This window comes from Callithrix jacchus, chromosome 2, assembly GCF_049354715.1.
Source record: "Callithrix jacchus isolate 240 chromosome 2, calJac240_pri, whole genome shotgun sequence".
Lineage (NCBI taxonomy): Eukaryota > Metazoa > Chordata > Mammalia > Primates > Cebidae > Callithrix > Callithrix jacchus.
The window spans coordinates 5,626,601-5,654,217 of record NC_133503.1 but is presented as its reverse complement, the minus strand read 5'-3'; the positions used below and the strand labels follow the sequence as shown (position 1 = coordinate 5,654,217).

The following is a 27,617-nucleotide window of genomic DNA, read 5'->3' as shown; positions in this document are numbered from 1 at the left end:
TCAATCCATCCACACCAGAGAGGATGGGCAAGGCCACCTTTGTCAAGATACCGTATTTCCTGTCCCTTTAGGGACAACCTTCATTTATAAAACTAAGAGAGGCCACTAGAAGTCAGCCTTCCTAAAACTAAGAATATGTACTCCTAGGTGACTTGGAGGTAAGGTGCTGCTCCAGGTGCTTTCCTTACATTAATTCATTTAACCCTCACAACAGATGCCACAAAGTAGGTGATGTTATGGCCATACTTTCCAGAGATGTGAAATCACCGCAGTCACCCAGTAAGTGGGAGTAGAGGATAAGCAAGGATTTGAACCTGTTGGTTACTGAGTGGCTGAGCTTTTAACCACTAGACCAACTACCTCTTAAGTTGTCCCCAAACATAGAAATGGCTGGCACCTGTTTAAAGGCCCTTCTCTTTTTTTGTTTTTGTTTTTGGAGGCAGAGTCTTGCTCTGTCCCCCAGGCTGGAGTGCAGTGGCGTGATCTCGGCTCACTGCAACTTCTTGGGTTCAAGCGATTCTCCTGCCTCAGCCTCCTTCAAGTAGCTGGGATTATAGGTGCCTACCACTATGCCTGGCTAATTTTTATATTTGTAGTAGGGATGGGGTTTCACTGTGTTGGCCAGGCTGGTCTTGAACTCCTGACTTCAGGTGATCCACCTACCTCCACCTCCCAAAGTGCTGGAATTATAGGTGTCAGCTACCACACCCAGCCTAAAGGCCCTTCTTACCAGTCACCCTGGTGTAAAAAGCACAACAAATTGCTTATTGAGTGGTTACTGCGTGCTGGGCTCTCTGCAAACATCATAATGCTTTGTTTTATTTAACACCCACAATTCTCTGAGACTTAAATTCTCTTACTAGCTCCATTATTCAAATGAGGAAAATACAACTTAGGAAAGTTACATAACTGTTAACAACCAGCTATCTTGATAGAGACAGGATTCAAACACATGTCCTAGTAACTTCAAGCCCACCGTCCTAACCATTGGACCTAGGACCATGAATTTTAATATCCAGTATGCCTACTTTAAAGTGTAATTGGATGCTGGGATAATTTAGGCAGACAATCTAAGGAAATGGCTCATCAAAAGCATTTTTTGTTGTTGTTTTTTTGAGACTGAGTTTCACTCTTGTCACCCAGGCTGGAATATAATGGCGCGATCTCGGCTCACTGCAACCACTGCCTCCTGGGTTCAAGCAATTCTCCTGCCTCAGCCTCCGAAATAGCTAGCATCACCACCACACCTGGCTAATTTTTGTATTTTGAGTAGAGATGGGATTTCACCACATTGGCCAGGCTGGTCTCGAACTCCTGACCTCAGGTGATCTGCCCACCTCAGTCTCCCGAAGTGCTGGGATTACAGGCATGAGCCACCGTGCCTGGCCCAAAAACATCTTTTCATTTATTCGTTTATTTGTTTTTAAAGCCAATCACATTTAGTAGTGGGGAGTTGTCTTGAGTGTCTTCTTTTCCACTTAAAACAGTATTTTCCTCAGTTTATCATCTCTGATGACTTACACATTGTGTTCTACACTGATCCATCCTTTCAGCTCATGCAGACATTGTGTATCCATTCTCATTTTAATTACCACCCTCCAAACTCTGCCCCATTTTCATGTGGAAATAGTGAGAGGAGCCAGGTGCTGGAGACGTGAGCAGGTGACTAAAGCGGGATGCATGCCTGGATTTAGTGGAGTTCACCAAGGAGAATGGACTCAATATGAAGTGCAGGTCTCCAGACCCCGAGTTACAGACACCCATCCATAGGACATGGTGTGAGAAAGTGAACCAAGTCCAGCAGAAACAAGACAGGCGCAACCAGGGGAGGCAGAGGGGCCTCGCAGTTCTCACAGGCACTGCTGTAAAAAGCGAGATGAGATACCTACAGCCAGTTGGATGACATGAGCAGAGATTGGATTTATTTCTATTTTTCATGGCCTTTCTTTGCAGGGTTGTCAGATTCTGAATATTAATACCTTAATGTAGATTTGGCGGTTAAGTAAGATATATTTTATGGATTTTTTTTATACTCTTTCCTTTGTAGTTTATAGTACATTGTGAAGTTTGAAAGTAAAATTCTTTTCCTTGACTTCTACACTTGGAAAATATTTATTCCCGCTGTGTCTCAATAGTATGCATCATAAACTAATCCAGTTCAGTTTATTTACTTCCCTCTCGTTGCAGACCCATGATCAATTGTAGCAACACGGGCATATAATGGCAGAGGTTTTTGCTTTACGGCAGTACGAGCATGAGCTATTGCACTCTCCTTTCAGAGTGATAAGTAAGGAAGCTTTCATTTTCAGAATCACCTCTTCAGAAGGGTTGGGGGACGCACTGAGCAGAGGAATCAGGGACCACCCGACATTGACTAGCCCCGAATCACTAAAGAAGGACATCCCGATCCGTAGTTTAAAATGAATCAGCCTACACAGGAGAAATCCCTGGGACCCATAAAGAGTTTTAAGTCTCCTCGGCTGAACAGTGTGGAAGGCAGAAAATTAGGAATTAGCAGAGGTGACAAGTAAGACAACCTTGTCCTGCTTCCCAGTGGCAAACTGTTGACTCCAGTTCTCCATCCTAGGACCCTTGGTTGACTGCCATGAGTAAAAGCGGTGGGCCCCTGAGTCAAACCAGGCATCTCAGTAGCCCTGAGCGTCTTCCCAGCCCAGACATTTGTTGGGAGCCCTCAGACAAACTAGCGTGCTGGGACAATTTCTACTATGTCTTCATTCGGTCTCATCATGAGTCTGTTGATTAAGGCCTCCCTAGCTCTGTGCTGGGTACAAATTTCAAGATGTGAATTCTATCCACAAGAAACCAGGTAAGTTCAGAAGGCACGGCTCAGGGCATTCAGGAGGATTTATCCTCACAAACAGATAATGAAGTGTTGTCTCCAGACACACATCTGTTATTTATACTGCTGCTGTGGCATGGACAAAGGCAATCAAGACACAGTCCTTGTATAGCCAAATTTAAAGCCAAATGGAGGCAGTGGGTCCTCCATACAGAGAAAATAAACAAAAAAAACCAAACCATGGCTAGGTACGGTGGCTCATGCCTCTAATCCCAGCACTTTGGAAGGCCAAGGTGGGAGGTTTGCTTGGGCCCAGGAGTCTGACATAAGCCTGGGCAAGATAACAAGACCCTATCTCTACAAAATTAAAAATTAGCCCAGTGCAGTGGCACATACATGCCTGTAGCCTCAGCTACTGAGGAGACTGTGGCAAGATGACGCCATGAGCCTAGGAGTTGGAGGTGACAGTGAGCCAGGATTGTGCCACCACACTCTAGCCTGGGCAACAGAGCAAGATGCCATCTCAACAAAACAGAACATGGTTCTGCACCAGTAAGACATCATTTTTGTAGTCGTAGGCAAAATGGTAGGCCTCTTAAAACTGGAAATTACAACTTAACGTGTCAGAATGACATAATTGGGATGCCTGCTGTTTTATGTTTTAATTGGAGCCCTACTATTTAGAGTTCGATCACATCTTAAGGTCTGGCTTTTATACCATTTTGCTGGATTCGGGGCTGACTTTATAATCTACTAAGAAGATCCAGGTGGCTGGGTGCAGTGGCTCACGCCTATAATCCCAGCACTTTGGGAGGCAGAGGCAGAAGGATCACTTGAGGCCAGGAGTTCAAGACCAGCTGGGAAACATGGCGAAACGCCGTCTCTAGAAAAGATTGACTTACAAGAATCTCCCTTCGTTTTTAAACCTAGTTTAAATCTTTAGATGTATTTTTGAGATTTGAGGAAGAAGGCTCCATATTTTAATTTAGCTTTAAAAAATTTTTCACTGATTAATCATGCTAAGATCCTTGAGCATATATTAAAAATTATTTCTGAAATCATTAATCTAACACCAGAGTGGAAATTGAGCCCGCATTCTTGCTCTCTGCTTCCTATTAGAAAGCGTTGCCACTTTCTAAGACTTGCTCCCCTTCGCTTGGCTTCAGAGGCTAAAGATGATGCTGAGAGGCCGCTAGTATGTAGTATGTTTCTCCACCTGCATGTAACAGAAAGGGTAGCTTCCAGCCTTTGACTTGGAATCTCTATATTAAAATCTCAATAAAAGGAAGTTAACTTTCTCAAGGAAACAAAACAAAAAAATCATCCTGATTCTTGAAAGTCAGCCCTCTGACCTGGATTCATCACCTGATATATGGATTATCTATTTTTTTTTCTTTCCTCCTTCTTCCTACTTCTGACACTGTCATGTACCTGTTTCCCTCCAATTTTGACATTCTTTCCCATCCCTACTTCCAGAAAGCATGGGGAATAGAGCAGTTTGGAAACCAGGCAGAATGGGCTCATTCGTGGGTCTAGAGAGAGGTTGAGAAATGAAGAAAGGTCCCAGTGGGTAGTGTGCTGCAACTGGGCCAGCCAGGGGCTCCCAGGGAGCAGGACTGGAGGTGGCCACAGTGGTCAGAGGCTTGGGTTTTGGTGTTCCCAGGTTCCTCTTGATGGCAGATCATCAAATAGGGACACATGCAGATCTGGCCAAGGTCGTCCTCTGAGGCCTAATCCCTGATAACCATTGATGACAATCTTTTGTTGCTGTCATTGTTGTTGTTATTGAGACACAGTCTCACTCTGTTGCCCAGGCTAGAGTGCAATGATAACGGCGTGATCTCAGCTCACTGCAACCTCTGCCTCCCAGGCTAAAGCAATTCTCCTGCCTCAGCCTCCCAAATAGCTGGGATTACAGGCACCGGCCACAACGCCCAGCTAATTTTTGTATTTTTAGTAGAGATTGGTTTTTGCCACATTGGCCAGGCTGATCTTGAACTCCTGACCTCAAGTGATCAGCCCACCTCAGCCTTGCAAAGTGCTGGCATTACAGGCGTGAGCCACCTCGCCCAGCCTGATGACAATCTTAATGCAAGGCTTAAGTGTCAGAAGTGCCACCTGATGAAAGCACCCTGGAGAGCCAAGTGCTTTCAGCTGGTCAGCTAAGCTGCCAGGCCATCGTGCTCTCAGTTTACCCTGTAGAGGATCCAGCAGAAGCTCAGGCAGTTTCTTCCCTGGGACACTCATTTTGCGAGAGCAACAAGATAAGAAAACTGCCTGCTCCATTTTGATTGTTCCAAAAGAAACACCTTTTAATGTCTTTTCTTGAACATTTCATGTGTGCCTTTGAGCTATGTTGGTATTGTATAAACAGCTTCAGAATGAATGCCCCCTTGCTTGAGGAGCACAGCTGGGTTCTGTGACATCTTGTAAGCAACTGGAAAATCCATCTCCAAACCTACACCTTCTGAGATGCCTTTTCTTTTGACTTCTCAGGAGGCAGTGCTAGAGAAAAATCACTATTACCTATCTTTTTAAAAAGACTTGGATAACACCACATCGTGCTACGGGTTTGGGGGAGGGGATGCTGAGGCTAGAAAGAGACAGGGCTTCTTATTTCCAAAATTAGAGGCTAGAGAATGGGGAAGTATGCCATACAGCAAGCACTCCCCCCCCATTTTTTTAACTTGAGAGGTTTTTCAAGAGTACCATGAAATCAAATAGTGATAGATATGCAACTTCAAAGAGTCAAGGAACAGCCATCATTACTCTCAGTCTGCATGTCATTCGTATGTGGCATGCATCTCTCCCAACCCCATTCCCTTCCCCTCTTCACAGCCACACTCCAGGTAACAGTAGCACTGGGAGGGGACTCAGGAACTGCAATTTTCCTCTCACCCCACCCTGGTGTTCCTGCTGTACCCCAGAACCCTACCAGTTGCAAGCTAGGCCTTGCTTGCCCTTTTTCTTGTACTGGGAAAATTGCAGCAGCTTTTCCTGTGCACCAAGGAGGGACCTTATCAAGCTGCAGGTGTGGAGTTAAAACTCCAGATGTTTTCAGAGGGTTTCCTCTCCCCAGGTGTATTCTGGTGGGAGTGGCTTGCTCAGGGGAACCCCACACCCTCTTGAGGCACTGCACTTTGCTCCAGGGGACACAGACATGATACAGGTTAGGATGATAGGCATAACTGCTGCCCACGTAGTGAGGCTTTGGCATTGCTTTTATTCTTTCCCTACATTGGTGGATGCCAGGGGAAGCAACAGGCTCCCCTTTTGTGGATGCAGAGTGTGCAGATGTCAGAGGCTGTGAGGAGTTGAGAGGAGAGGATTTGTAAGTGGCCAGTTCATGCTCTCACTTATTCATGAAACCGAATACACTGCGCTTAGTCGGCTGTGGTGGGGAAGGAGGTTAGGTGAAGACCTTAGTGTTCTGAGACCCAGACCCTGATCCTCCTCTCCATTTTCCTCAATGCAATTATTATTCTGTATTGAGCGCCTACTGTGACAGGCCTTTCACATATATGACATTCCCACTGAACCCTCACAACCGCCCAGAGAGACTGCTCTTTGCAGATGTGACTGACTTGGTGGCAATTCAACCCCAGGCTTCGGGCCTAGTAGCCTTTCCCTGGCATGGCATGGCACAATCATGGAAGCAGCAACTGCGGGGAGGGCAAGGATAGGTGCAGTTCCCGCCGCGCCCGCCCACGGGGAAGTCAGCCGGGGCGGGGGGACTCGAGGGCCTGAGCCACGCGGGGAGCAACAGCTGTCGATGTAGCGCCCGGGGATCTCGCCTCCGTAGGGCCGACCCGGCGCCGGGGCCGAGAGGAGGGGCGGCGAGGGGCGGGGCGCGTGGGGCGGGACGGAGGAGGGGCGGTGGCACGGGCGGCTCGGGCTCGGCGCGCCGAGGAAGTCCCGCTCCGAGAGCTGCGAGCGTCTAGAGGAGGCGCGCTCCGCGCAGTCGGGGAGTGAAGTCCGGAGCAAGGGCCCCCCGCGCCGCCGCCGCCGCCGCCCGCACTTGCCACCGTCCAGCCAGGGCGCCTGCGGCGGCCGCCGATGGAGTTCACTTGAGCTGTGAACCGGCGGGAGAGGCAGGAGCCCGCGAGCCGAACGCGGGCCGGACCCCAGCCATCGCCGGGCGCTCGCCCGCCAGCCCGCAAGCTCCGGCCAGAGGCGCCGCCACCCCGTGCCCCAGCTGCTGCAGCGCCTCCCGGGCCGCGAGCCGGCGAGATCCGCACAAAATCTAAACTCCCGAAACGGCTCCCCCCAGCGCCGCGGAGGCAGCAGGCTCAGGACCGAGCAACCCGCGGCGCGGCTGGAGAGGCGGGACCGGCTGTTGGGGAGCCCCGGGCGGCTGCCGAGGAGAAGCCGCCGCGCGCCCTCCTCCTCCCTCTCCCTCCTCCCTCCCTCCGCACATGGTCTCCTTTGTCCTGTCGCCGCCGCCGCCTCGCTCTTAGCTCCGCGCGCCACGGCGGCGGCTTGGGCCGCTCCTCTCTGCCTCGCCCTCCCGCCAGCCGGCCCCGGACGTGCCTCGTGAGCCCCCGCCGCGCCCGCCCGGCCCCGCGCGCCGCAGGAGCAGCCGGGAGACAGCGGCAAGCGTGGGCCGGGCGATCTCCGCGGGCGAGCTCCTCCCGCCGCTCGGGGCCTTGGCCGCGCTGGATGTGTGCGCGCGGCGCAGGCTCTCCGCCGCCCCGAAGCTGCTGCCCCGTTCGGATCTGGTTCGGTGCCTTCGCTCTCGGACTTCGGCGAGGAAGCAGCCCAGAGACTCTTGTGCACGGAGCCGGGTCGGGAGTTGGGCGTTTTCTCTTCGTGTGTTTTGGTGGTTTCCTCCTGGTCTCTGACGATCGCCCTTCTGGAGCCCTGTTAAGGAATCAAACCATGAACTTGGGGCTGACCGGACCGCTTGACCCTTTGCGACCAGGTAATGCAGCCCCCGGGGCGCGGCTCGCTCACCCGCCACCTGCGGTCGGAAGGGAGGCGGCCGGGTCGGGGGTCTTTTGTTGCGGCGGCCGAGCCGGCGGGCAGGGGTGGCCAGGGCGGGCTCCTCGCGTCCGGCGCGCCCAAGGCCCCCTTCGCCACCCCTCCTCCCTGCTTTTCTCCCCCCTCTGCGGCCCTGTCGCCCGCCTTTGTACTTTCCTCCCTTGGCCGGCCCGGCTCGGCTGGGGAGCGGCTGCGCGGGGCCCGGAGCTGTGCGGTCAGCCCGGGAGGGCCTGGCGTTCGCCACCGAGTTCCGATGCGGGGAGGGGGCCGGGGCCTGCGTCCGCTGGAGCTGGGGGCCCTGGCGCGGCGCGGCGCGGCGCTGGCGGCTCCTGGGGTCACGCTTCCCCCGCGCCGAGGTCGGAATCCCGCCTGCACGCGTTGCCAGGGAATCGGAAGGAGATCTGGGCTCGGGTTCGGCAGCGGGTGAAAGAACTCGCGCTTAAGTTTGCAGGAGGTTTCTCTTTTCCTGTTCGAAAGCCCCCCTTCCCTTCCCGCCTGTGCGGGCGCGGAGGGCGGCCCCCGGGGTCTGCGTCCGAAGGGAGTGAGGGGGGACCTGGAGCGGGATCCGCTGGGACCCACCCCGCCTGCGAGCACGGCTTTTATAAGTTTTCCTTATTCTCCGCGTTCCCGCCTCCTTTCTGTTTCTCTTATTTAACTTTTCTTTAAACGCCAACTACGGCTTCTAGCAATATTTTTTTACATCCAAAACAAACAAAAAAAACTTCTTCCCCTTCCCCTTAAATAAAAAGCAGCCAAAAGAGAGCTATGGTTTTCTGTCAGTTTTAGATTCAACCACTTCATGCCCCTACCCTCCAAAACCGGGCCGAGGGGATAAAAGGAAGTGAGTAAAATCTTCAAGTCTGTAGCGGGTAGAGGTGCCCCGTGTTAAAAAAAAGAGAAAAAAGAAGGAAGAGCTCCACTCGCCTGCTCACTCTGGGCTCACCTGTTTTCCATTAGATTAAGCGGGGGGAGGAAAGCCAGGAAAATGATCCAGGTAATACAAGGAAATGCATACTATTTTCTGAAAGCAACGAAAATGGTAAACATTCCCAAGATCAAGACCCAAGGAACCACATCATTTCTACAAATGTTCTAAAAGCCTAAGTAGAAGGAAAGTTCATTGAGGAAAAGCAAAGGGTACTCGTGTCGTTTCCCCTTAAGATTTTAGGAAGAAGCCTGACTTGTTAGGACAGTGGTCGGCCGCAGTTGTAACCACCTGGTTGGGAGACAGGAGGGATCCAGAATGCTTCCCGTCGTCATCTTAGGAGTGTTTTTCTGTGGAGGCCTTTCTGAGACACCCCTTTCTCAGTCGCAAGAGGCATGGTGTCCAGCCTTACTACTTGTATCAGTCAAGTAAGGGCTCAGAAAGCTTTCAATCGAAGATGCACTCCAAAGCCTCTCTGAATGTCCGCTCAGACTTCCTTCCTTAATAACCTGCTGGTCGGCGTCATAGTAATGACATCTTCAAGTCTGGTTCACACACGAGGATCACCACAGTGTCTGTTTGAGAATCCCATGTGGAGCCCAGTGGAGCTGACAAAGGTGGCAGAGCAAAAGGCCTGTTTACCCTCAGCTCTGTCCTTTTCCCTGGAACACGCATACACATACACCAAGTGCAAATAAAAACTTGGTCAGGAACCGTTTCCTTTCCCTGTTTATGCTTTTTTTTTGTTTGTTTTGTTTTAATTTTTAGACAAAAAATTTCAACAAGATCTTCAAGGTATGTTTATGCTTTTTGCATTCGGAGACAGTAATTTGGTTTTAAATTTCTTGGGCCCAGTTAAGACTCGCTTTAATAGGGAATGCCAGAATTTTCAAAGGTTATGCCAGTTTGGTAAAACACTTTAATAAACAGACTTTCTTTTCTCTTTATATCAGTTCATTAATCATGTAAGCCGTGAATTTAATATGAATTTACATTCCAGAAGAAATCTAAGCCATTCTAAGAGACACTTTTTCATGAAGGGATATCTTAAGTTTATAGCTGGGAAACTCACATTCCTAGAAATCTCACATAGTAATATAACATGGAATTTTTGTCTTTATAACTCAGTATTGTTGATCTATGTATAACTTGTTTCTCCCCGTTAACATTGTTTTGGCAATTTGTTTTTATGGAAAGATACTGTCAGGAAGGCGCACTGTATTCTTTGTTATTCCTGAAAAATAGAAAACCTGTCTAGAGCTTCTGTTAAACTGCAGGTATAAATATATGCACTTCAGTACTTGTTTTGCACGTACATTCATTGGTTTCTTGATTGGTTAATCATATGAAGACCCCCATAAAAGAAATGTTAAAATTAAATAAAGCAAAAAACAGTCATAGTAAAAATATTTTATGTCTTTCTATATCACTTGCATCGAGAACTAGAACACGTCCCCCAGATGTACACAGGAATATTTTATCTTTGCCAGTATGACATGGAAAGACTAACTTGAATATCCTCTTTGTCCCTAAAAGCCAGCCCAGAGTCACAATATGCTGCACTTCAGAATTCACCCTCCCCCTATTTCCTTTATTTTCCTCTTTCCATATTTATTCCACATTCTAGGCTGTGCTTTCTCAGAATATGCATCTCTGTATATCAAGTGCGAAAGATAAGTGATTTCTCACAAGGGTTGTGGAGCGGAAACAGGATAGCTTGCCCATTGTAACTTTAAATGCACACACAGCCTCACATTAAGTAGTGGAGATGTTTAATTTTTAATTTTTCCAGTTCTAGAAATATTCCATGCTTCTGAAACGTTACAGCATTTTCCTTCAAACCAACTTCATGTTTCTTTTCCAGAACATTGGTGTATAATTTAAATTGGCTTTAGTTTTACTATTTAAACAGCCTTATTTCACCTTCCTCAAGCCACTGTACTAATTAGCAGACATGCTCTCTAGAAAATGAAAAGGAAATAATGCTGGTGGCATGCATAGTGGTCGGATTTGGGGGCAGGTCGGCTTGTGTCTTTTTGAACAGCAAGGTCGTCTGGTTACTGCAAGGGACAGGGATCTGAGAGTCATCGGATTAATCTTTAAAAAAAATTAATTTCTTAGAGTGTTGGCTGACATTTTTTCGTGAGGAAAAACTTGGCATTAAATAACAGGCATTTCTGATTTGTGGAAGAAAATTGAAAAATAAGCATGTCTGCAAATACCACAAAAAAATACCATTTCCAAAATAACGATCTGTCAAGGAAATTGCAAAATCATTATGTGAATGAGCCGAATTGCTTTGTGTATCATCTCATAGACATGTTTTGCACAGATAATGTGTCTAATAAGGACACATTTTTAAAAATCAGATTTTTTTTCCCCCCCAGCAAATAGCTGCACTGCAGGTCTCTCTCAGGCAGTCAACTAGCACCACCTTATGGATGATTTGGGGACATTGCTGCTTCCCTGCTAGGCTTTTGTAAAATGTAGTAAACCGATTTAAAATAATGGGAAAGTGGATGGTGATGACAATATTAATGACAATAATAACGCTTTTTTCCCCCTTCTTGTTTTTTAGGCATCAGATGCCAGCTCTGAAAAACTCTTCAACACTGTTATTGTAAACAAAGGTAAGGCCCATCCGTTCCTCTGAATAATGGCTTATTTTTACGCTCCTTTCATTGCCATTGCCTGAAGAGAGAAGAGCCAGTGTGATCTTTCTCTCTTAATTCTGGAGCTGCTGTTGATGTTTCGTGTTTTTGCTTGAGACGGAAGTCTGCATACGTTGTGATGCATTAACACCTAGTTTATTTTAAAAGAATACATTGAGTCTCCATTTAAATGGATTTGACTAATCACTGCTGTTATGTGCCGTTAATATCGAAAGCTGTACTGGAGAAGAATCTTAATTGTTACTTATCAACTACCCAGCAGTAGGAGAAATACAAACAGCTGATGTGTGCTGCAGACTCCGGTCATCGGGATGTTTAGTATTCCCAGTATTATGGTCGTAAACGAGGCCATACTCTGCTGTGGGCTTTCTGTAAAGTTAATACATGAGCAAGAGGGCAGAATTTAAGTATGCACTATCCCATTAATTTCTTCCAAACCACAATCTAGAGTAAGAGGCTAATGGTACAACCGTCCATTAAAGGAAAACTAACCTTAAATCATTGCCAAAAGGTGTCCACGCAGTTTTCATTTGTAGCAGTATTGTTGGAAATAATGAAATTTAGAGAAGTCTCTAATCACTGGCTCTGAAAGGTGTATAATTTGAAAGGTACAAACCATAGAAACGATTTAATCTTCCCCTTTCCACTATCAAGCCTGATTGAGGGGCTGGCGTGATAATTGCTAAATAAAGATGTGCTTTCCATGATAATCTCTATGTTACGGGGACAACAGTTGGTAGCACTTCAGCAGACCTGGGTCTTCTTCACAAAGTGGAATTTGAGACCACTTCAGTCTTCTATAGTTGCCTTGGCTAGCATTTTTGCTAGCTGGTTAGTAAGACGTTTCCAAGTGCAGTTATTTTGAGCTCCCAGATTATTTTAGAATTTGAACCAATTGCAGTTTTAAATAGTACATTATGTTTAGGGTTCCCTTGAGGTGGATGTGATTGCTGTTACTCCCAGAATTACTGTCATATTGAATTTTATCTTTCTTTATTGCATAATGGAGTGTTCCGGTTTTATATTTCATCATATTTTTTGATAGACTGAAAGTTTGTATAAATGTGTTATCCATAATGCTAAAAGCCCAATAAAAGGAGATGTGTGCCATTCATAGCATACAGTGCTTGTGTGTAAAAATCACAATTGTCTACCACTTGGTGTGAAAGGAGATGTGTGCCATTCATAGCATACAGTGCTTGTGTGTACAAATCACAATTGTCTACCACTTGGTGTGAAAGGAGATGTGTGCCATTCATAGCATACAGTGCTTGTGTGTACAAATCACAATTGTCTACCACTTGGTGTGAAAGGAGATGTGTGCCATTCATAGCGTACAGTGCTTGTGTGTACAAATCACAATTGTCTACCACTTGGTGTGAAAGGAGATGTGTGCCATTCATAGCGTACAGTGCTTGTGTGTACAAATCACAATTGGCTACCACTTGGTGTGAAAGGAGATGTGTGCCATTCATAGCGTACAGTGCTTGTGTGTACAAATCACAATTGTCTACCACTTGGTGTGAAAGGAGGGTGATGGGATGGGATAGGGAGACTGAGGTAGAGGACAAGTCACCAAAGGCAGGGCTTCTTTGTTTCTGCACCCCCCTCCCCAGGACCTCTGCCACACAGGACTGCATCTGTCTTCTGCTGGCTGGCCACTAGAAGCTTTGGAATGTATCTCCCCTTTCTGCCTTCAGGCCCCAGAATAAGAGTAGGCTGCAGGACCGGCACACTGGCCGCCACTGCCCCAGACTCTCTTCAGGGCAGATGAACAGTTCCCCTCTGCCTCTTGCCTCCGGTTCTTTCCCCCCTTTCTTTCCTTTTCCAATCAAACGTTTCCCACATTCTTATTTTTGTTTACTTACAGAGTGTGATTTGTGGCATCTATTTGGTTGTGAATAGTCCTCCCCCGACAGGGTGCCTTTCTTCTGAGCTGCTTTTCTGGGGGTGATTTAGTTGCCTTGAAAGGATTAAGGTTTCTTTGTGTACACTAAAATCAACATAGGCTTTTTCTAAGCTTTGCTTGGGAAACCATACACAAATAAGCATTTTAGTTGATGGCAGATTATTCCTTTGCCCCTTATTTCCATCAAAATGGCCTTTCTTTTCTCCTCCAGAGTTTCCCCTTAATGCCTTATGCTAATTCCTCTTGGTAGCATGAATGACAAGAGACAGAATCAGTGCGAATCCAGGTGGTACAAAGTAGACTGACTGGTATCCAGCACCCCCTTCCTGCCTGGAGAGAAAGAGATTAAGGGGGGTGCGGAGGGGGAAAGCATCGGGGACAGTTTTGTTAAGGGGATTAGTATTCAAACTGCTAAATATCAGGAAAACAACTTCAAAAAGGGATTCATTGTGTAGCGATAATGTCAATAATTGCTTCAGGACAGGTGCAGAGTCTCGTTACAGGCCTGTGGTTTTGGGTCTGTTTTTACCCCGGGTAGTGGCCGTGTTTACAGGATGGATAGTTGACAAGGTCTTCAAGGAACTGTCAGATTCATGCACATCAAGTTCAAGTTTTTCTATAAGGCAGCCGGCCTGCCTGAAAGTCAGGTCTCCTCTCTTTGTCTGAGTATCTTTAGCCAAGAGCAATAAAAAGCATCATAAGAAAGGGCAAATGGGCACCAGGTAACAAACAACTGGGGAAATCGTGAAAGCCCCAGCTTATGGAGTGCAGCGGGGCTGACACGTGTATCCCTCCACCTCCAGATGTTTAAAGTTACACATCACCTCTCCCTCTCAAGGGGCTGGCAGCATTCTGGCCTTAGAGGAGTGTGGCTTTAAGCTGCTGGTAGATTATGCTGCTGAGCCTGGTGGCAGGCAGATTGGGTCCATAAAATTTCACCGTGGGAGGGCAGTGCTAATCTCACAAGCTGACTGTGGTGAGGGCTTGGGAGGTGCAGCCGTGATGGGGGCTGCACAGTGTGGAGTTGAAGCTCCAGGCAGAGGCAGCAGGGACCGTGGCTCAGGGCCCATCAGTCAGCTCGTGAGCTTGAGTAAGTCATTTACCCTCCTTAGGTCTGGATTAGCAATTATAACAAAACCTATTCCCGGGCCAACATCTCTGGCAGGGATAAAACCATTAATTGGGAAGGGGCAAGGGTTGAAACAGAGTGGTATAATGAGTATATTGTGTGTCACTTTTGTCCATCGATTTTATTTCAACTTTCCCTGTGTTGTAGAGGCCATCCAGTTTAATAGAGGGCTAGTCAGATTTTTGTGTTTAATTGTTCCGAATGGTCGCTTTCTTCTGATGCCTTTTATTTCCTGCTTTTAAAGAAGTTAATCAGACAGCATGTGCTTGCATGTACACACAACATGCCCAATGAGAACCGAGCCTTTCGAAAGGGGTGTGGCTTAGCGTTGTAGACACAGAAAACAGTTTAACTTTAATCAAGGTCATGGTTGCCGTATTTAATCTCTACGTGTTTAAATGTTTACAGGATGTTCATGTGAATTTTATGAATCCTTCTGTCTTTGTGACTCAACCATCTGCCAAAGAAAAAATTAATTTTCCCAGTGAGACAGAGACACAGAGAGAGACTAACTTAGCTTCCCTATTTAGTTGATTGAAACGCTATAGGAGCAACAGGACTTGCACCCCAAATTCTGGGGTATTTATTCCAAAGAGGAACTTCTCGCTGTATTCGCATGGCCAGTGTTTATTATCCTTTCCTACCTACTCTAGAACCTCCGTGGTGTCACCAGTTTGGTCTGTAGACAAAAGTGCAGAAGATGAGTTCTTTGCTGCACACACTTATCCTGCCAAGATAATGAGTCTTTCCTAAAACTCTTGGATTGCTCCAGATCAGAGCCGCTTGAAGAGGAAAGAAAAGAAGGGAAGCCTGTCTGGGAGGAAGGAGAACAACAGGCAGGTGTCAGGAGTTTTGCAGAGCCCTCTGTTTATAGGATATCAGTCCTGGTGTGGGGCCGTGGTTCTAGGTTAGGGGAAGAGAAAAATCTCTGAATCACTGCCCCGTCTTGGTTCAGAGTCGTCCTCCTCAGGATTTAGCCTGCAACCCAGACAAGTCATAGATAGACAGTGAGAGGGGCCCATTGGTGTATTTTATCCCATGACTTTCTCACCCCTTCGCTTTCCTTCAACTTTGTCTCACATTGCAGAACTGGGCCCTCCTGGGGAAAAGCCACCTCAGTGAGCCAGCAGGGAGCTCTGTCCAGCTGAATGGGCATTTCTGAATGGCTTGGGGTGGGTTTCATCCAGTGGGGAATGAAGCCCATTCTGCTGCTTTCTACTGTGAGCTCCCAGTGTCTACTGAAATGGAACAGCAACAGAGCAGCTGCTCACCCTCATAGGCAGGACCTCACTTCACCTCCATCAGCTGGGAGATTCTAGTGGATACTCACTCAGCAAGAAGAGCACCAGATGCAATGCTCCGGCCACCTAGAGCCCTCTGACCGGGACTGCTTTTCCTCTCCCGGGCCCCACCAGGCCTCTTAGTGGAACCCACCTGGCCTCTTCTTGGGGTTGGTTTTGCACTGAAAATTTGTAGTGGGACACAGATGAGGTTGGAGCCTTTAGGTGAGTGGAGCCTTTGGATATTTTTGGCAGTGCGGTTCTATCGGCATTATAGAAAGAAGACCTAGCTTAAAAATTGCCTGAAATCTGAGGAGATGAGGTAAGAAACAAATTACCCAGAGATCCTGCTGGCTTAGTAACCAGGTACCTAGTAAATGCTTCGTTGGTGACCATATGACCATATTCTTCAGGTTTAGACACAAGGGATTTCCTTGGTTTGGTGCTGGAAAGGTAAGAGTTATATTACCATCAAGGTCACCATTGACTTAAGAAAAACCCATTCCCCCACCAAGCATGGTCACTCACGCCTTTAATCCCAGAACTTTTGGAAGACTGAGGCAGGAGGAGTGCTTGAGCTCAGGAGTTCAAGACCAGCCTGGGCAATATAAGACCTCGTCTCTTCTGAAATTCCAAACAACTAGCTGGCGGTGGTAGCATGTGTTTGTAGTCCAGCTGCTTGGGAGGGTGAGGTGGGAGGATCACTTGAATTCGGGAGGTCTAGGCTGCAGTGAGACCTGATTGTGCCACTACAGCCTGGCCGACAGAGTGAGACACCATCTCAAGAAAAGAAAAGAAAGCCCCTTCCATAAGATAATTCTGTGCATGAAAATAATGCAGTTGACTGTGGAATAGCTTTCTGAAGAAAAAAACTTGGTTCAGAGTTTAAAATCCCTTTACAATGAACATATGGAGTCCATTTCACAATTCCTCGTCGGGTCCTGGGTTTAGTCGTAGGGAGGACATGATGTAAAGAGCATTCCCGATGGGCACAAGAGCATACTGTGCCAGCTGCAGCCTCTATAAATCTGTTGTGTTTTTGTCATGCCTTAAATTCCACATCAGGGAAAGTTAGACCATCACACATTTATTTTTCTCCCTCTAGATCTTCTTTGTACTATTTCAGAGCGTTTTCTTGGGTTTTTAGGAGAGAGAACGTCTGGAGAGTTGAGTAGTATCTAAGGGTAATTGGTGCTTGATGCCAGAGACAAAGCAGTTGTGAGTAGTTCAGTCCCTCCTCCTAGGCCATAGCGCAAATAGCAGGCAATCAGCTCCTTTTGTTATGGAAATTGACCTTCCTATAGAAGCCGACTCTTGGAGAATTTGTTGTATAGAATCATTCCTTGAGAGTTCTTGGAAACAGATGCCTCGTACTGTTGGTGTGAAACCACCAGTAATAGTAAAAAAAAAAAAAAAATTCCATGTTGCATGAAAGTGTTTGCCTCCCGAAATTTTTCCAATAGTTGCTACCTGATCTTTTGCTGAACCTGTGAATTCATGTGGTGGTGAATCCTGGGATACTGGATCCCATCGCTGGAATTGTGAACCAGGTGGAAGATTCCGGGCATTTGAAGTGATCTTGATGGTGCCTTTGGGGTAGAACTTTGACAGCTGCCACTTTTCCATCCTGAGTGCCCCTGTGATGGAGGAGGCGCAGATTACAGTGTAACCGATTCCATTCTTTTAGTCAGATGTTCAAACATCATTCTGGTTACTTTTGAGATCAGTGGAAAGCCCTTGGCTTACACTGGGTGATTACTGCTGTCCTCTGAAAGAGTTTTCTGTATCCTTGGCAATACTGGGCAAAAAGCTTGAATGTTCATCAGCCTCTCTTCAATTCATTCATATTTAGTGTTTTGTATAGTTAATGATAGTAGTTAGTATTTGGTTGTCTCATAAAGTAGTACACATTCATGATAGACAATTGGAATAGAAAAACATCAGATTGGTTCTCCAGAGTCTAATGAGAACAGTGGAATGACAAAGGGCTCAGTCACATGGGCCAACCCCACACAGGAAGGTTCCTAAATGGAGGAAGCCTGTGGCTAGCCCATGGCCTCTGGATTATTTCTAGTTTCTGACAACTGCAGAAAAATGTTGTTTTCTCTGAAAATGTATGTTTATTTAACTAGGTTTCTTTTTGCTTCACAATCTGGATTCCATTCAGTCAGTTACCACTCCAATTAACTAACAATTATTTAACATTAACAGTAATTACAGATGCCAGTTAAGCGCCTACAGATGTCAACTGTTAGCTTCGTACCTAATCACTCAATGAAATGGAGAAAGTTCAACAAACATCAATTAGCCAAGCAATTAGTATGAGTTAGGAAAGAGCATGTTATCATGTGTGAGCTGATTCAATTTATTTTATTTTGGCAGTAAAATACACACAGGCAAGCGGCAATAAGTTCCTCAGATAAGATAAAACTATTGTTTTGCGGCTTACATAAGAATTCTTTCCTGTGCATAAGTCAAATACTCTCGTCTGGAATTTATTTAACAGAATTTGTCTCAATTACTAAGAAAGCTCAGTCTCAGGAAGCACCTTTAGTGAATTATGAATCCAGTGACTGTATTGTATAAGGAAATGCCAGAAAACTTCAGTGGATAAAATGATTGATTCCCACTCGAGTAATCCGCTGCGTGCATTTCTGATTTTTACCAGTTTATTCCTGAACCTCTGGTGGAACGAGTGCAACAGTGATTTTATTAATTTCATGGTGCCTGAACTTTTACTCAGCTGTCTTTTATTTAACAGAGCTAACATCAAAGTGTTTTACCTACTTGCCTGGTCTGTGCTTTTAAAAAGTGGAAACAGCTGTCTATTGAAGATCCATTTCCTAAATTCACCAAGGAGATTCCAGACTGTCCCGAACTCAGAGGTGCCGTCCCACTTTTTTTCCCCTCCGCCTCCTCCACCCCACAGACTTGACTTCTGTTATGAGCTGAGTTTGCCTGGACTTTCTGGGAGAGTGTATTCTGAGGCCTGATTCCAGAAAGTGGCCCAGAAAGTGGTATTTGGAGACTCATTTTCCCTCCAGGAGGAAAGCTGAGTATAGGAGCTGTGTCTCTGGTTCTCTTCCTACCAGTGTTTATCATCAACCCTTAAAGCTCATGAATAGGAGTGAGAGAAGGCAGTCCCTCGTGGGGTGCTCTGTCAGGTCTGTGTGCATCTTATGTGCAGAATTTTCCATTTGAACAAGCCTCTCAGCATGAATGAAATGAAACAGTTGAGGAAAAAGTATTCTGCCACTGGTATGGCTTGGGGTGAAGGGCCACCTTGTCCCACGTGCAGTTTCTACTATAAAACATTTTCTGGTATACACCGTGACACCGGTACATGCTGGATCTGGACAGATGTCTTTGCTCTTCTACATCAGGTCCTATGGTCTCTGTGAGTCTGCTTTGTCACATTTTGCTGCAGTAGCAAAATAGCTCAGAGTCCTACAGCAACAAAAGTCTTGTGTTAGGTGTCATCTGCCAATCAGCCGCAGCTCTCCTTGTCTTTATTCTGGGATCCAGGCCAAAGGAGCAGCCCCCATTGTGGTTATACTTCTGGTAAATGGGAAAAGAGCAGAGACAGAAGCAGAGAATGCCTCTATTTGGATGTGGGTGTGGTATTTCCAACAATCTCATTGGCTAGAGCAAGTCACATGACCAAGCCTGCCATCAATGGAGTAGGAAATGAACTCCCACAGGGAGGAGCCAAAGAGAAGAGGGATCCACAGGGATGGGCCTTGGAAGGAAGGGAAAGCAAACACGGTCATGCTGTCTGCCACAGGCCCATTCCAGAAATCTGACAAATCGGGTGCCGCTGCTTCTTACTGTGTTAATGCAAATGGCGTGGAGGGTGGCTTGCATAGCTTTCATGATGATCTCAGTAGGCTTTACCGTTAGAGACCTGGGACCCTAATAATTTGCTTGGGGTTTGTATTAAGTTTGATCTGATAAGCTGTCAAAAAATTAATTGCTTTCTTAGTGTTTACCTGGGTTATCTTATTGCTGGCTTTGAGGGACTTGTGGAAAAATTGCCCCAAAGTGCAGAAATGACTGCAGTGATTTGCAAGGAAGAATTGTTGGACCGGCCAGATGTTTACGCTCTGCATAATTCACCTGAGGAAGCATGATTACTATAAAACTCTACTGCACAATAGTATGCACTGTGATGTTACTTTGAACCTGGGTTTTGGATTTAAGATTCTCACAGACACTGCTTTGAATCCCAGCTCCACCACTTACTAGCTGTGGAACTTTGGGCTACTTAAAACACCTTAGAACCAATTTTTCCTTCAGTAAAATGGGAACAACCAAACCCATCTCATAGAGCTGCTGTGATGCTGAAATGAGGCAATGTATAGAAAGTGCTTACCCTACCTTGTACTGTATTTTATCTAATTATACAGTGGGCTGAGTATTTTACATACATTATGGCCCCTAGTCTTCATAGTAGCTGTTACTTAGAACATAATTTAGAAGGCTAGGTGCTGTGGCTCATGCCTGTAATCCCAGCACTTTGGGAGGCCGAGGTGGGTGGATCATGAGGTCAGGAGTTCAAGATCAGCCTGACCAACATGGTGAAACCCCATCTCTACTAAAAAAAAAAAATAGCCAGGCGTGGTGGTGTGCACCTGTAATCCCAGCTACTCAGGAGGCTGAGGCAGGAGAATCACTTGAACCCGGGACGTGGAGGTTGCAGTGAGCCAAGATCGTGCCACCACTGCATTCCAGCCTGGGTGACGGAGCCAGACTCCATCTCCAAAATAATAATAATAATAATTTAGAAATAGCATCTCCATTTTATAGGCAGGGAAACTGAAGTTAGATATGAGTAGCTGGCATGTAATGACGACTTTCTTTTTGTCAGGTATTGTTGACTTTATTTGTAAGTCACTCATTTTTTTAAAGGAGTAAACGGAGGCTCAGAAATTAGGTAAGTTGTTCAAGGTCGCACAGCTAGGTAAGCGGTAGAACTCAGTCCAGCCGGCTCCCAGACGTGTGCTCATAACAGCCGTACTGTGCTGGGATCTGGGGGTATGGCAGAGAACGGGAGGAGGAGCTCTGTCCTTACTGAGGGAGACACAAAACAGGGCGGGAAAGCTTTGGATTGGGGGAAAGACACTGGCAGGAACCCCCAGCAGGGGCTTCCCTAGGGCTTTTCCTCCAGCACTTTCCCGAAGGATTTTATCTTCCCCATCCAGGACTTCTCCGGGATGTCAGCCATTATCTGATCACCCGTGTCCAAAGTCACCATAGTTACTGCAGAGCAGCGGGGCTCAGCTTAAGACCTCTCCAGCTTCCTCACTCTTCCACGCCCATTCTTGTGTCTTCACCTGAACTGATCTTGACTTTTCAGCCAGATTTTATGAGAAATGATTTAGGAATTTCAAGCAGGGGCATTTCTCTAGCAACCAATGACATAAGCACAAGGCCCAAATCTGTGCTGGGGAGGGTGCTGTTAATAGGGAATGGTGTTCTGTGGGCTCTGATCTGCTTCTCTGACCCTCGTAAACCTTGTCTTCTAAAGGGGGAGGCTGAGAGCACATCATTGCTTTTCTAAGAGTCCTTTTGAAGAGGGAAATGTCTCAAGTGTGCCCGTTAATAGACTGATGTGGGAGGCAGTTATATTTGGACGCCTTTAAAAGCCACTTGGAAAACATTTTTCCCCTCTTATCTATCACCTTTCACATCTCTCAGCAGAGTAACACTAAAACCTAATTTTAGCCAAGATTACATCATTTTCTCATTCTCTGTTTATAGCTGGGAAAGGTTTTTCCATAGTAAAGCTCCCGTCCCCGAAAACCCAACTTCTGCGCTGGACCTCTTGGGCTTCTGTCAAAGGCTTCTTTATCCACAAAGTTTTCTTTTACAAAGAGTCTTCTTCTGAAAGCAGGTTGGTCAGCTGTGAAATAAATGACATCAGTGGTTATTCCATTTATTCCTTCAGTTGGCTGAAGGTGGAAGCCATATTGAAATGAATTGTTTTCGTTCACATATTATTGAGCACCAACCAAGGAACAGGCTCTGGAGACAATGACACCGAAGAGATGACAGGCGTCTGACCGGAAGAGTAAAAAAAGAGTTTAAACATATTTTGAAATGCAAAAGGAGACTTTTCATGTGGTGTAATAGCAAAGTCACTATTTTTCCTTTTTTTTGAGACAGAGCCTTACTCTGTTGCCCAGGCTGGAGTGCAGTGGCGTGATCTCAGGTCAATACAACCTCCGCCTCCCAGGTTCAAGCAATTCTCCTGTCTCAGGCTCCCACATAGCTGGGATTACAGGCGCCCACCACCATGCCCGGCTAATTTTTTGTATTTTTAGTAGAGATGGGATTTCACCATGTTGGTCAGGCTGGTCTTGAACTCCTGACCTCATGAGCCGCTGGGCTTAAGCCTCTTAAAGTGCTGGGATTACAGGCGTGAGCCTCTGCACCCAGCCAATTAAAATAATAATAATAACTTGAAGACTTTCTTAGGTGGAGAAGCTGAACTGAGGTGAGCCCCAAATGGTCAGCAGACCAAAAAGACAGGTCTCAAACTGCAGAATGATGTGGCCTGTTCAGAGAGCCCCGGAATCAGCCAGCTTGTGCTCACGGTTAGACTAAAACTTGCCCCTTTGAGTTTACCATTTCAAAAGTTGATGCCGTGTTAAATGAGTTAATTAAGCTATTGCAAAGGTTTCTGACAGTGTCATAAAGATCTGTACGTCACCTATCACTAGAGCCCACTTTTTTCATGTTTCTCCAGTTAGATTTTGTTGTTTAAATTCTTTTTTCTTTTTAGATGGAGTCTCTTCGTTGCCCACTCTGGAGTGCAGTGGCACGGTCTTAGCTCACTGCAGCCTCCACCTCCCTGGTTCAAGCAATTCTCCTGCCTCAACCTCCTGAGTAGCTGGGATTACAGGTGCCAGCCACCACACCCAGCTGATTTTTTGTATTTTATGTAGAAATGGGATTTCACCACATTGACCAGGCTTGTCTCGAACTCCTGATCTTGTAATCTGCCCACCTCAGCCTCCCAAAGCGCTGGGATTACAGCTGTGAGCCACCACACCCGGACTTGTTTAAATTCTTACCTGGTTGGCATATCGCAAGGAGGTGGCAAGATGGAAGCCCCATGCTCAAGCCTGTGTGTAAAGTTGGCCAGATCACTCCCTCTGGCTTGCTTTTCTTATGAGTATCATGAGAAACTGGGGGGTGGCCTCCAAGATTCTTTGTAAATCTAAAGGCCAGAGCTGGTGTTAGAAATATTTTAGGACCAGCCGGCGCGGTGGCTCACGCCTGTAATCCCAGCACTTTGGGAGGCTGAGGTGGATGGATCACTTGAGGTCAGGAGATTGAGAGTAGCTTGACCAAGAGGGCAAAATCCCCATCTGTACTGAAAATAGAAAAATGAGCTGGGTGTGGTGGCACACACCTGTAATCCCAGCTGCTCGGGAGACTGAGGAACGAGAATGGCTTGGGCCCAGGAGGTGGAGGTTACAGTGAGCACAGTTAGTACCACCACACCCCAGCCTGGGCAACAGAGCAAGATTCTGTCTTGAAAAATACTTACGTATATATTTTGGGGCCTCTCGAAACCTGAGGCTTTTCTGCAGAGAGCACACATTTTCCCTGCTAGCTGTGAATGAGATTGGGAGCAGTTGGCAATGGAAAGCAGTGGTGCCTTGTAGCCAACACCAGGACTTCAGTCCTAAACTTGTGAAGAGGAATAAACCTCTCTCCTCTCCAGGAGATTGCATCTGCGAAAGAAAGATCTTAAAGAGGGGATTGAGCCCCGGGGTGAGGGAGGAGTGGAGAAGACGGTGATGAGGCTACAACTTGAATACCAGCTGTTAGGTATTAAGCTGTTAACTTCCAGAATAAGAATAACAATGCAGAGTCCTCCTCCTCTGCTTGCCTGCGTCGTGGGTGCTGTTCAAAGATGATTTATCTGCTCAGTAAATGTTTATAAAAACCCCACTGTATATGTAAGTACTTAGGGTTTCTTTGTACTTGACTTCTCAAGTGGAACCACTATCACTTCCTAGGCAGGGATTGCTGCAGGTTAGACGAGGGTGGGGGCAGGGGTGAGAGACGGGGAAAGTCCCTGCCCAAGAGCACCCCAGGGGCAACTGCCAGGCAGCTGCTTTTTCTGTGAGATGACTCATTTTACCACCTCGAATTGAAATAAGGCTCGCCCGGGCCACTGTAGATGATCGAAAGAATGTCGCCACCTCCCATCTGTCTTCAGCTGTCACAGGCTCTCATACACCACACATTTCATCAGAGCTCTGGTTCTTCAAGTTCATCTCGGTCTTTTTGACTGAAGCAATCTTACTTTCTCCTTTTCTTTTGCTAGAAGACAATAATAATAGCTTCATTCCGTCAGTGCCCCGTTTGCTGTTTGTTGGTTTGTAACTTTATTCGCAGTCTTCTTGTGTCTTTGGGGGAAAGTTGGTGTTAGAGGTGGTACACACCAAAAATCAGGACTGGATTTAAGTGGGGAGGGGCTGAGCTAATTTGATGAGATTATAAAGTACACTTTGTGGTTCTGTTTTGTGCACTTGGCTGCAGGGGCCACATGGCCCTGTGTAATGACCTCTTCTCAAGATGTTAGACATCAAATCAATTTGATTTCTTCTCCCATGGGAAGAAGAACTGCTCTTGAGGCAGCTTGAGAATAAAGGATGGCTTGCCCTTTCCCCGCTGGTCTTGCCTCCCAGGAGTAATGGCTGTTTGAGCACATGCCCCATTACAACCTGTTACCCTTTTGGCCAGGGCCTCACCCCCAGAGCACACCTTCGGGTCAGGCCCGTGCCTGGTTTGAGCCTTCTTTCCTTCCCAGGGCCCTCCAGGTTGAGGGAAGACAGCTTTACACCTCCACCTTCTGTATTAGCTCCGGGACAAACTTGAAAACTGCCTACTCGGAGGGTTTTTTTTGGCATTTTAAAAGTTAAGGCCGACTTTCCGAGCCCTCTCAGCATCCTGCCAGGTATCTTATCTTATCAAATATCCTAATTGCTGCTGGGGCTGCACATCATCCTAGCACCTAACTGACAAAATAGACCTTCACCTGAGGGCCTCATTATGCTTTCTGCCTGTACATCAGGCCAAAAATACCTCCACAATACCTGCTCGACACCCTGGGCTTCCAAGTGACAAACAAATAATTGGGTGAAACAAACCCTGGGCGCCCAGCAGCTGCCATGGGTGTCGGAGCACAGAAGAGTCCACGGCAATGACAGTCACAGCGCTGCCTGGTTCATGTCAGAGCAAATCTTTGAACAGTGGGTTGTGCTGACAGCAGAGAATGACAGCTTTGGAAATGGCATGCCAGTTACTGCTGCAATGAGGCCTCTCATGTAGACCATGACAAGCGGCTGTCATTTCCGTGCAGGCGAACAAGTGACATCCTAGAAGGGGGAGGGCAGGAGCCACTCGGGAGGCTGTTTGGCAGTAGGTGGGACCAGACCTCGGAGAGAGGCCCCCAAGTACTGGTGACCCTTTGCATCTTTGGTAAAAACTGGCCTAAAAACATGCACGCTCTTTCCTTGCCCCTTCACTCCCCACTCATCTTCTCTGTTACCTCTTTAGAGTTCATCTGATAGAGGGCTATAGAAGTACAATCCAACATGCTTAAGGGAGGTTTGCAATTTCACTCTTTTCACTTTTTTTTTTTTTTGGAGACAAAGTCTCACTCTCACCCAGGCTAGAGTGCAGTGGTGCAATCTTGGCTCACTGCAGCCTCTGTTTTCTGGCTCAAGCTATCCTCCAGCCTCAGCCTCCCAAGTAAGCTGAGACTATAGGCACAAGCCACCACACCTGGCTCATTTTTATATTTTCTTTTTGTGAAGACAGGGTTTTGTCATGTTGCCCAGGCTGGGTTTGAACTCCTGAGCTCAAAGTCACCTGCCCACCTCATCCTCCCAAAGGACTAGGATTACAGGCATGAGCCACCACACCCAGCCGCCTCCGCATCGTCTTGATATGTCAGGGATTGGGTTTCCGGGCACAATGCTTAGCTGTATAGAGTATGGAAAAGGCAAGGTTTCTGCTGATAAGGAACTCACCATGAAAAGGAATGGGCTAGATGAAATTCAGGGCAGAATTGGGTCTAGACAAGTGGTTCTCAGAGTCTGCATCCGTAACACCGGCCTCCTCTGAGTGGTCGTTAGCCATGCAGAATCTCTGCCCTAACCCAAACCTACAGCATTGGAAACTCGGGGTAGAGTCAGCACTCTGTTTTCACAAGCCCTCCAGGTAGTTCTAATGCAGACTACTCTGGTCTAGATACCACGAAGAATATTTTGTCAGTGAGGTTTGGTTAATGCTCAGACGATTCAGAATCACTGAGTGAAATCATACCCTATTGCACAGAGAATAGGTCTGGTGAGGCAGCCTTTTTTTTTTTTTTCCTGAGACAAGAGTCTCTTTGTCAGCCAGGCTGGGGTGCAGTGGCATGATTTCGGCCCACTGCAACCTCCATCTCCCGGGCTCAAGCAAGTCTCCTGCCTCAATCTCCGTGTTTTGTTTTGTTTTGAATATCAACTTGCCCTGATCTGTTCAAAGTGACCCTGCACCTGCCATTGGGCCCTGTCAGCCTTTAGGTCATGGATTTCCAGTCCTTCTACTCTCCGCAGCCGTGTGAGCAGGCCACTCGTGTTTTAGGATGGTTGTGACAGATGCTAGGCCTGTACTTAGGGCTCTGTTCATCTGAATGGAGTTTGAAACCATGAACTTGGGCCAATGTTGTGTTGTGACCAGCTGAGCTAACTTGCTCAACCACTTCTCAAAGACAAACTGTTCCATCGAGTTCCTGCTTGGCAGGTGCCGCACCGCCATTGCCAGCCTGCCACCTGTGTGAGGGGGCTATCACAACACAAAACACACACTCATAAGGGACAGATGTGCTGTGATTACCACCAGCTACTTTTTGTAAACAAAGAATTGGGTTAATTCTGATTTAAACGGCATTATCCAGGATTGTAGAATAAGGGCCAGCAGTGTTTTGAAATCTTTTTTCTTCCATATTGAATATTACAGTTTTAAGGCCGTAAAACTAGCATGTAAGCTGAGTTTTCCCAAAAAATGTAATACTCTTAAGAAGTTTTCGGTAAGTTAGCTAAATAGTAAAGGTTTTCAGTTGTCCTTCAGGAATAGGCATCTTCTCAAACTTGTTGTGTTACAGCAGAGGATCTCAAACTTCAGCCTGCCTCAGAATTAGCCAGAAGACTTGTTAACATACAGCTTGCCGGCCCACCCCCAGTGATTTCTAATTCAGTGGGTCTGGGCAGGGTCTCCAGAACGTGCATGTCAAGTAACCAGGTGACACTGATGTTTCCAGTCCTCTGAGAGCACTGTGAGATTCACATGGGTTAAATGTGAATGCCTGTTTCAATGGGAAATATCTGAATTGAGCTTCCTCTCAAAGATGTGAAATGTATCTTTAGATGTAAGTTGAAATTGACATATGAAAGAGAATTCAGTTTTGTCATAAATTGAGAGCTTCTTACAAAATGAACATTTTCAACCCTAATTCAATATAGAAAACACAGAAATGAACCCCCATGTATACCCATTACCCCTATTCATATTTATCAAGACGTTTTCACAATTATTTTAGTTGATAAAAGTTTGAATAGGGTGATGTATACCTTTTTTTCTTTATAGCTGAAATATTTTAAAGCATGTGTCAGACATCATTTACCACTACATACTTTAGTGCACATCTATAAAAAAGAACATTTCTGGTCACATGCTGTTATCACACTAAGTATACAGTAATTCCTCAGTGTCATCGGAGGAATACACTTCCATGATCTCATCTCCCTGATTGTCCCACAAGGGTTGTTTTGCACAATCTGTTCACATCAGGGTACAAACAGGCACATATACTGCGTGTCTTAAATCTTGCGTGCCCCGCCCTCCCCACCTTCCCAT

At 46.5% G+C, this 27,617-nt stretch overlaps 1 protein-coding gene across 18 annotated transcripts in view; it reads left to right on the top strand.

Annotated features, from left to right (window-relative positions):
* Positions 1 to 27,617, top strand: part of AUTS2 (activator of transcription and developmental regulator AUTS2) — a 1,215,487-nt gene that overhangs the window by 1,112,514 nt on the left and 75,356 nt on the right. For all 18 annotated transcript variants that reach the window (XM_035291973.3, XM_035291974.3, XM_078354255.1 and 15 more), the window contains one exon: positions 11,284 to 11,335. In XM_035291973.3, coding sequence (XP_035147864.1) covers positions 11,284 to 11,335 — 52 coding nt within the window. The remainder of the gene's footprint in view (positions 1 to 11,283; positions 11,336 to 27,617) is intronic.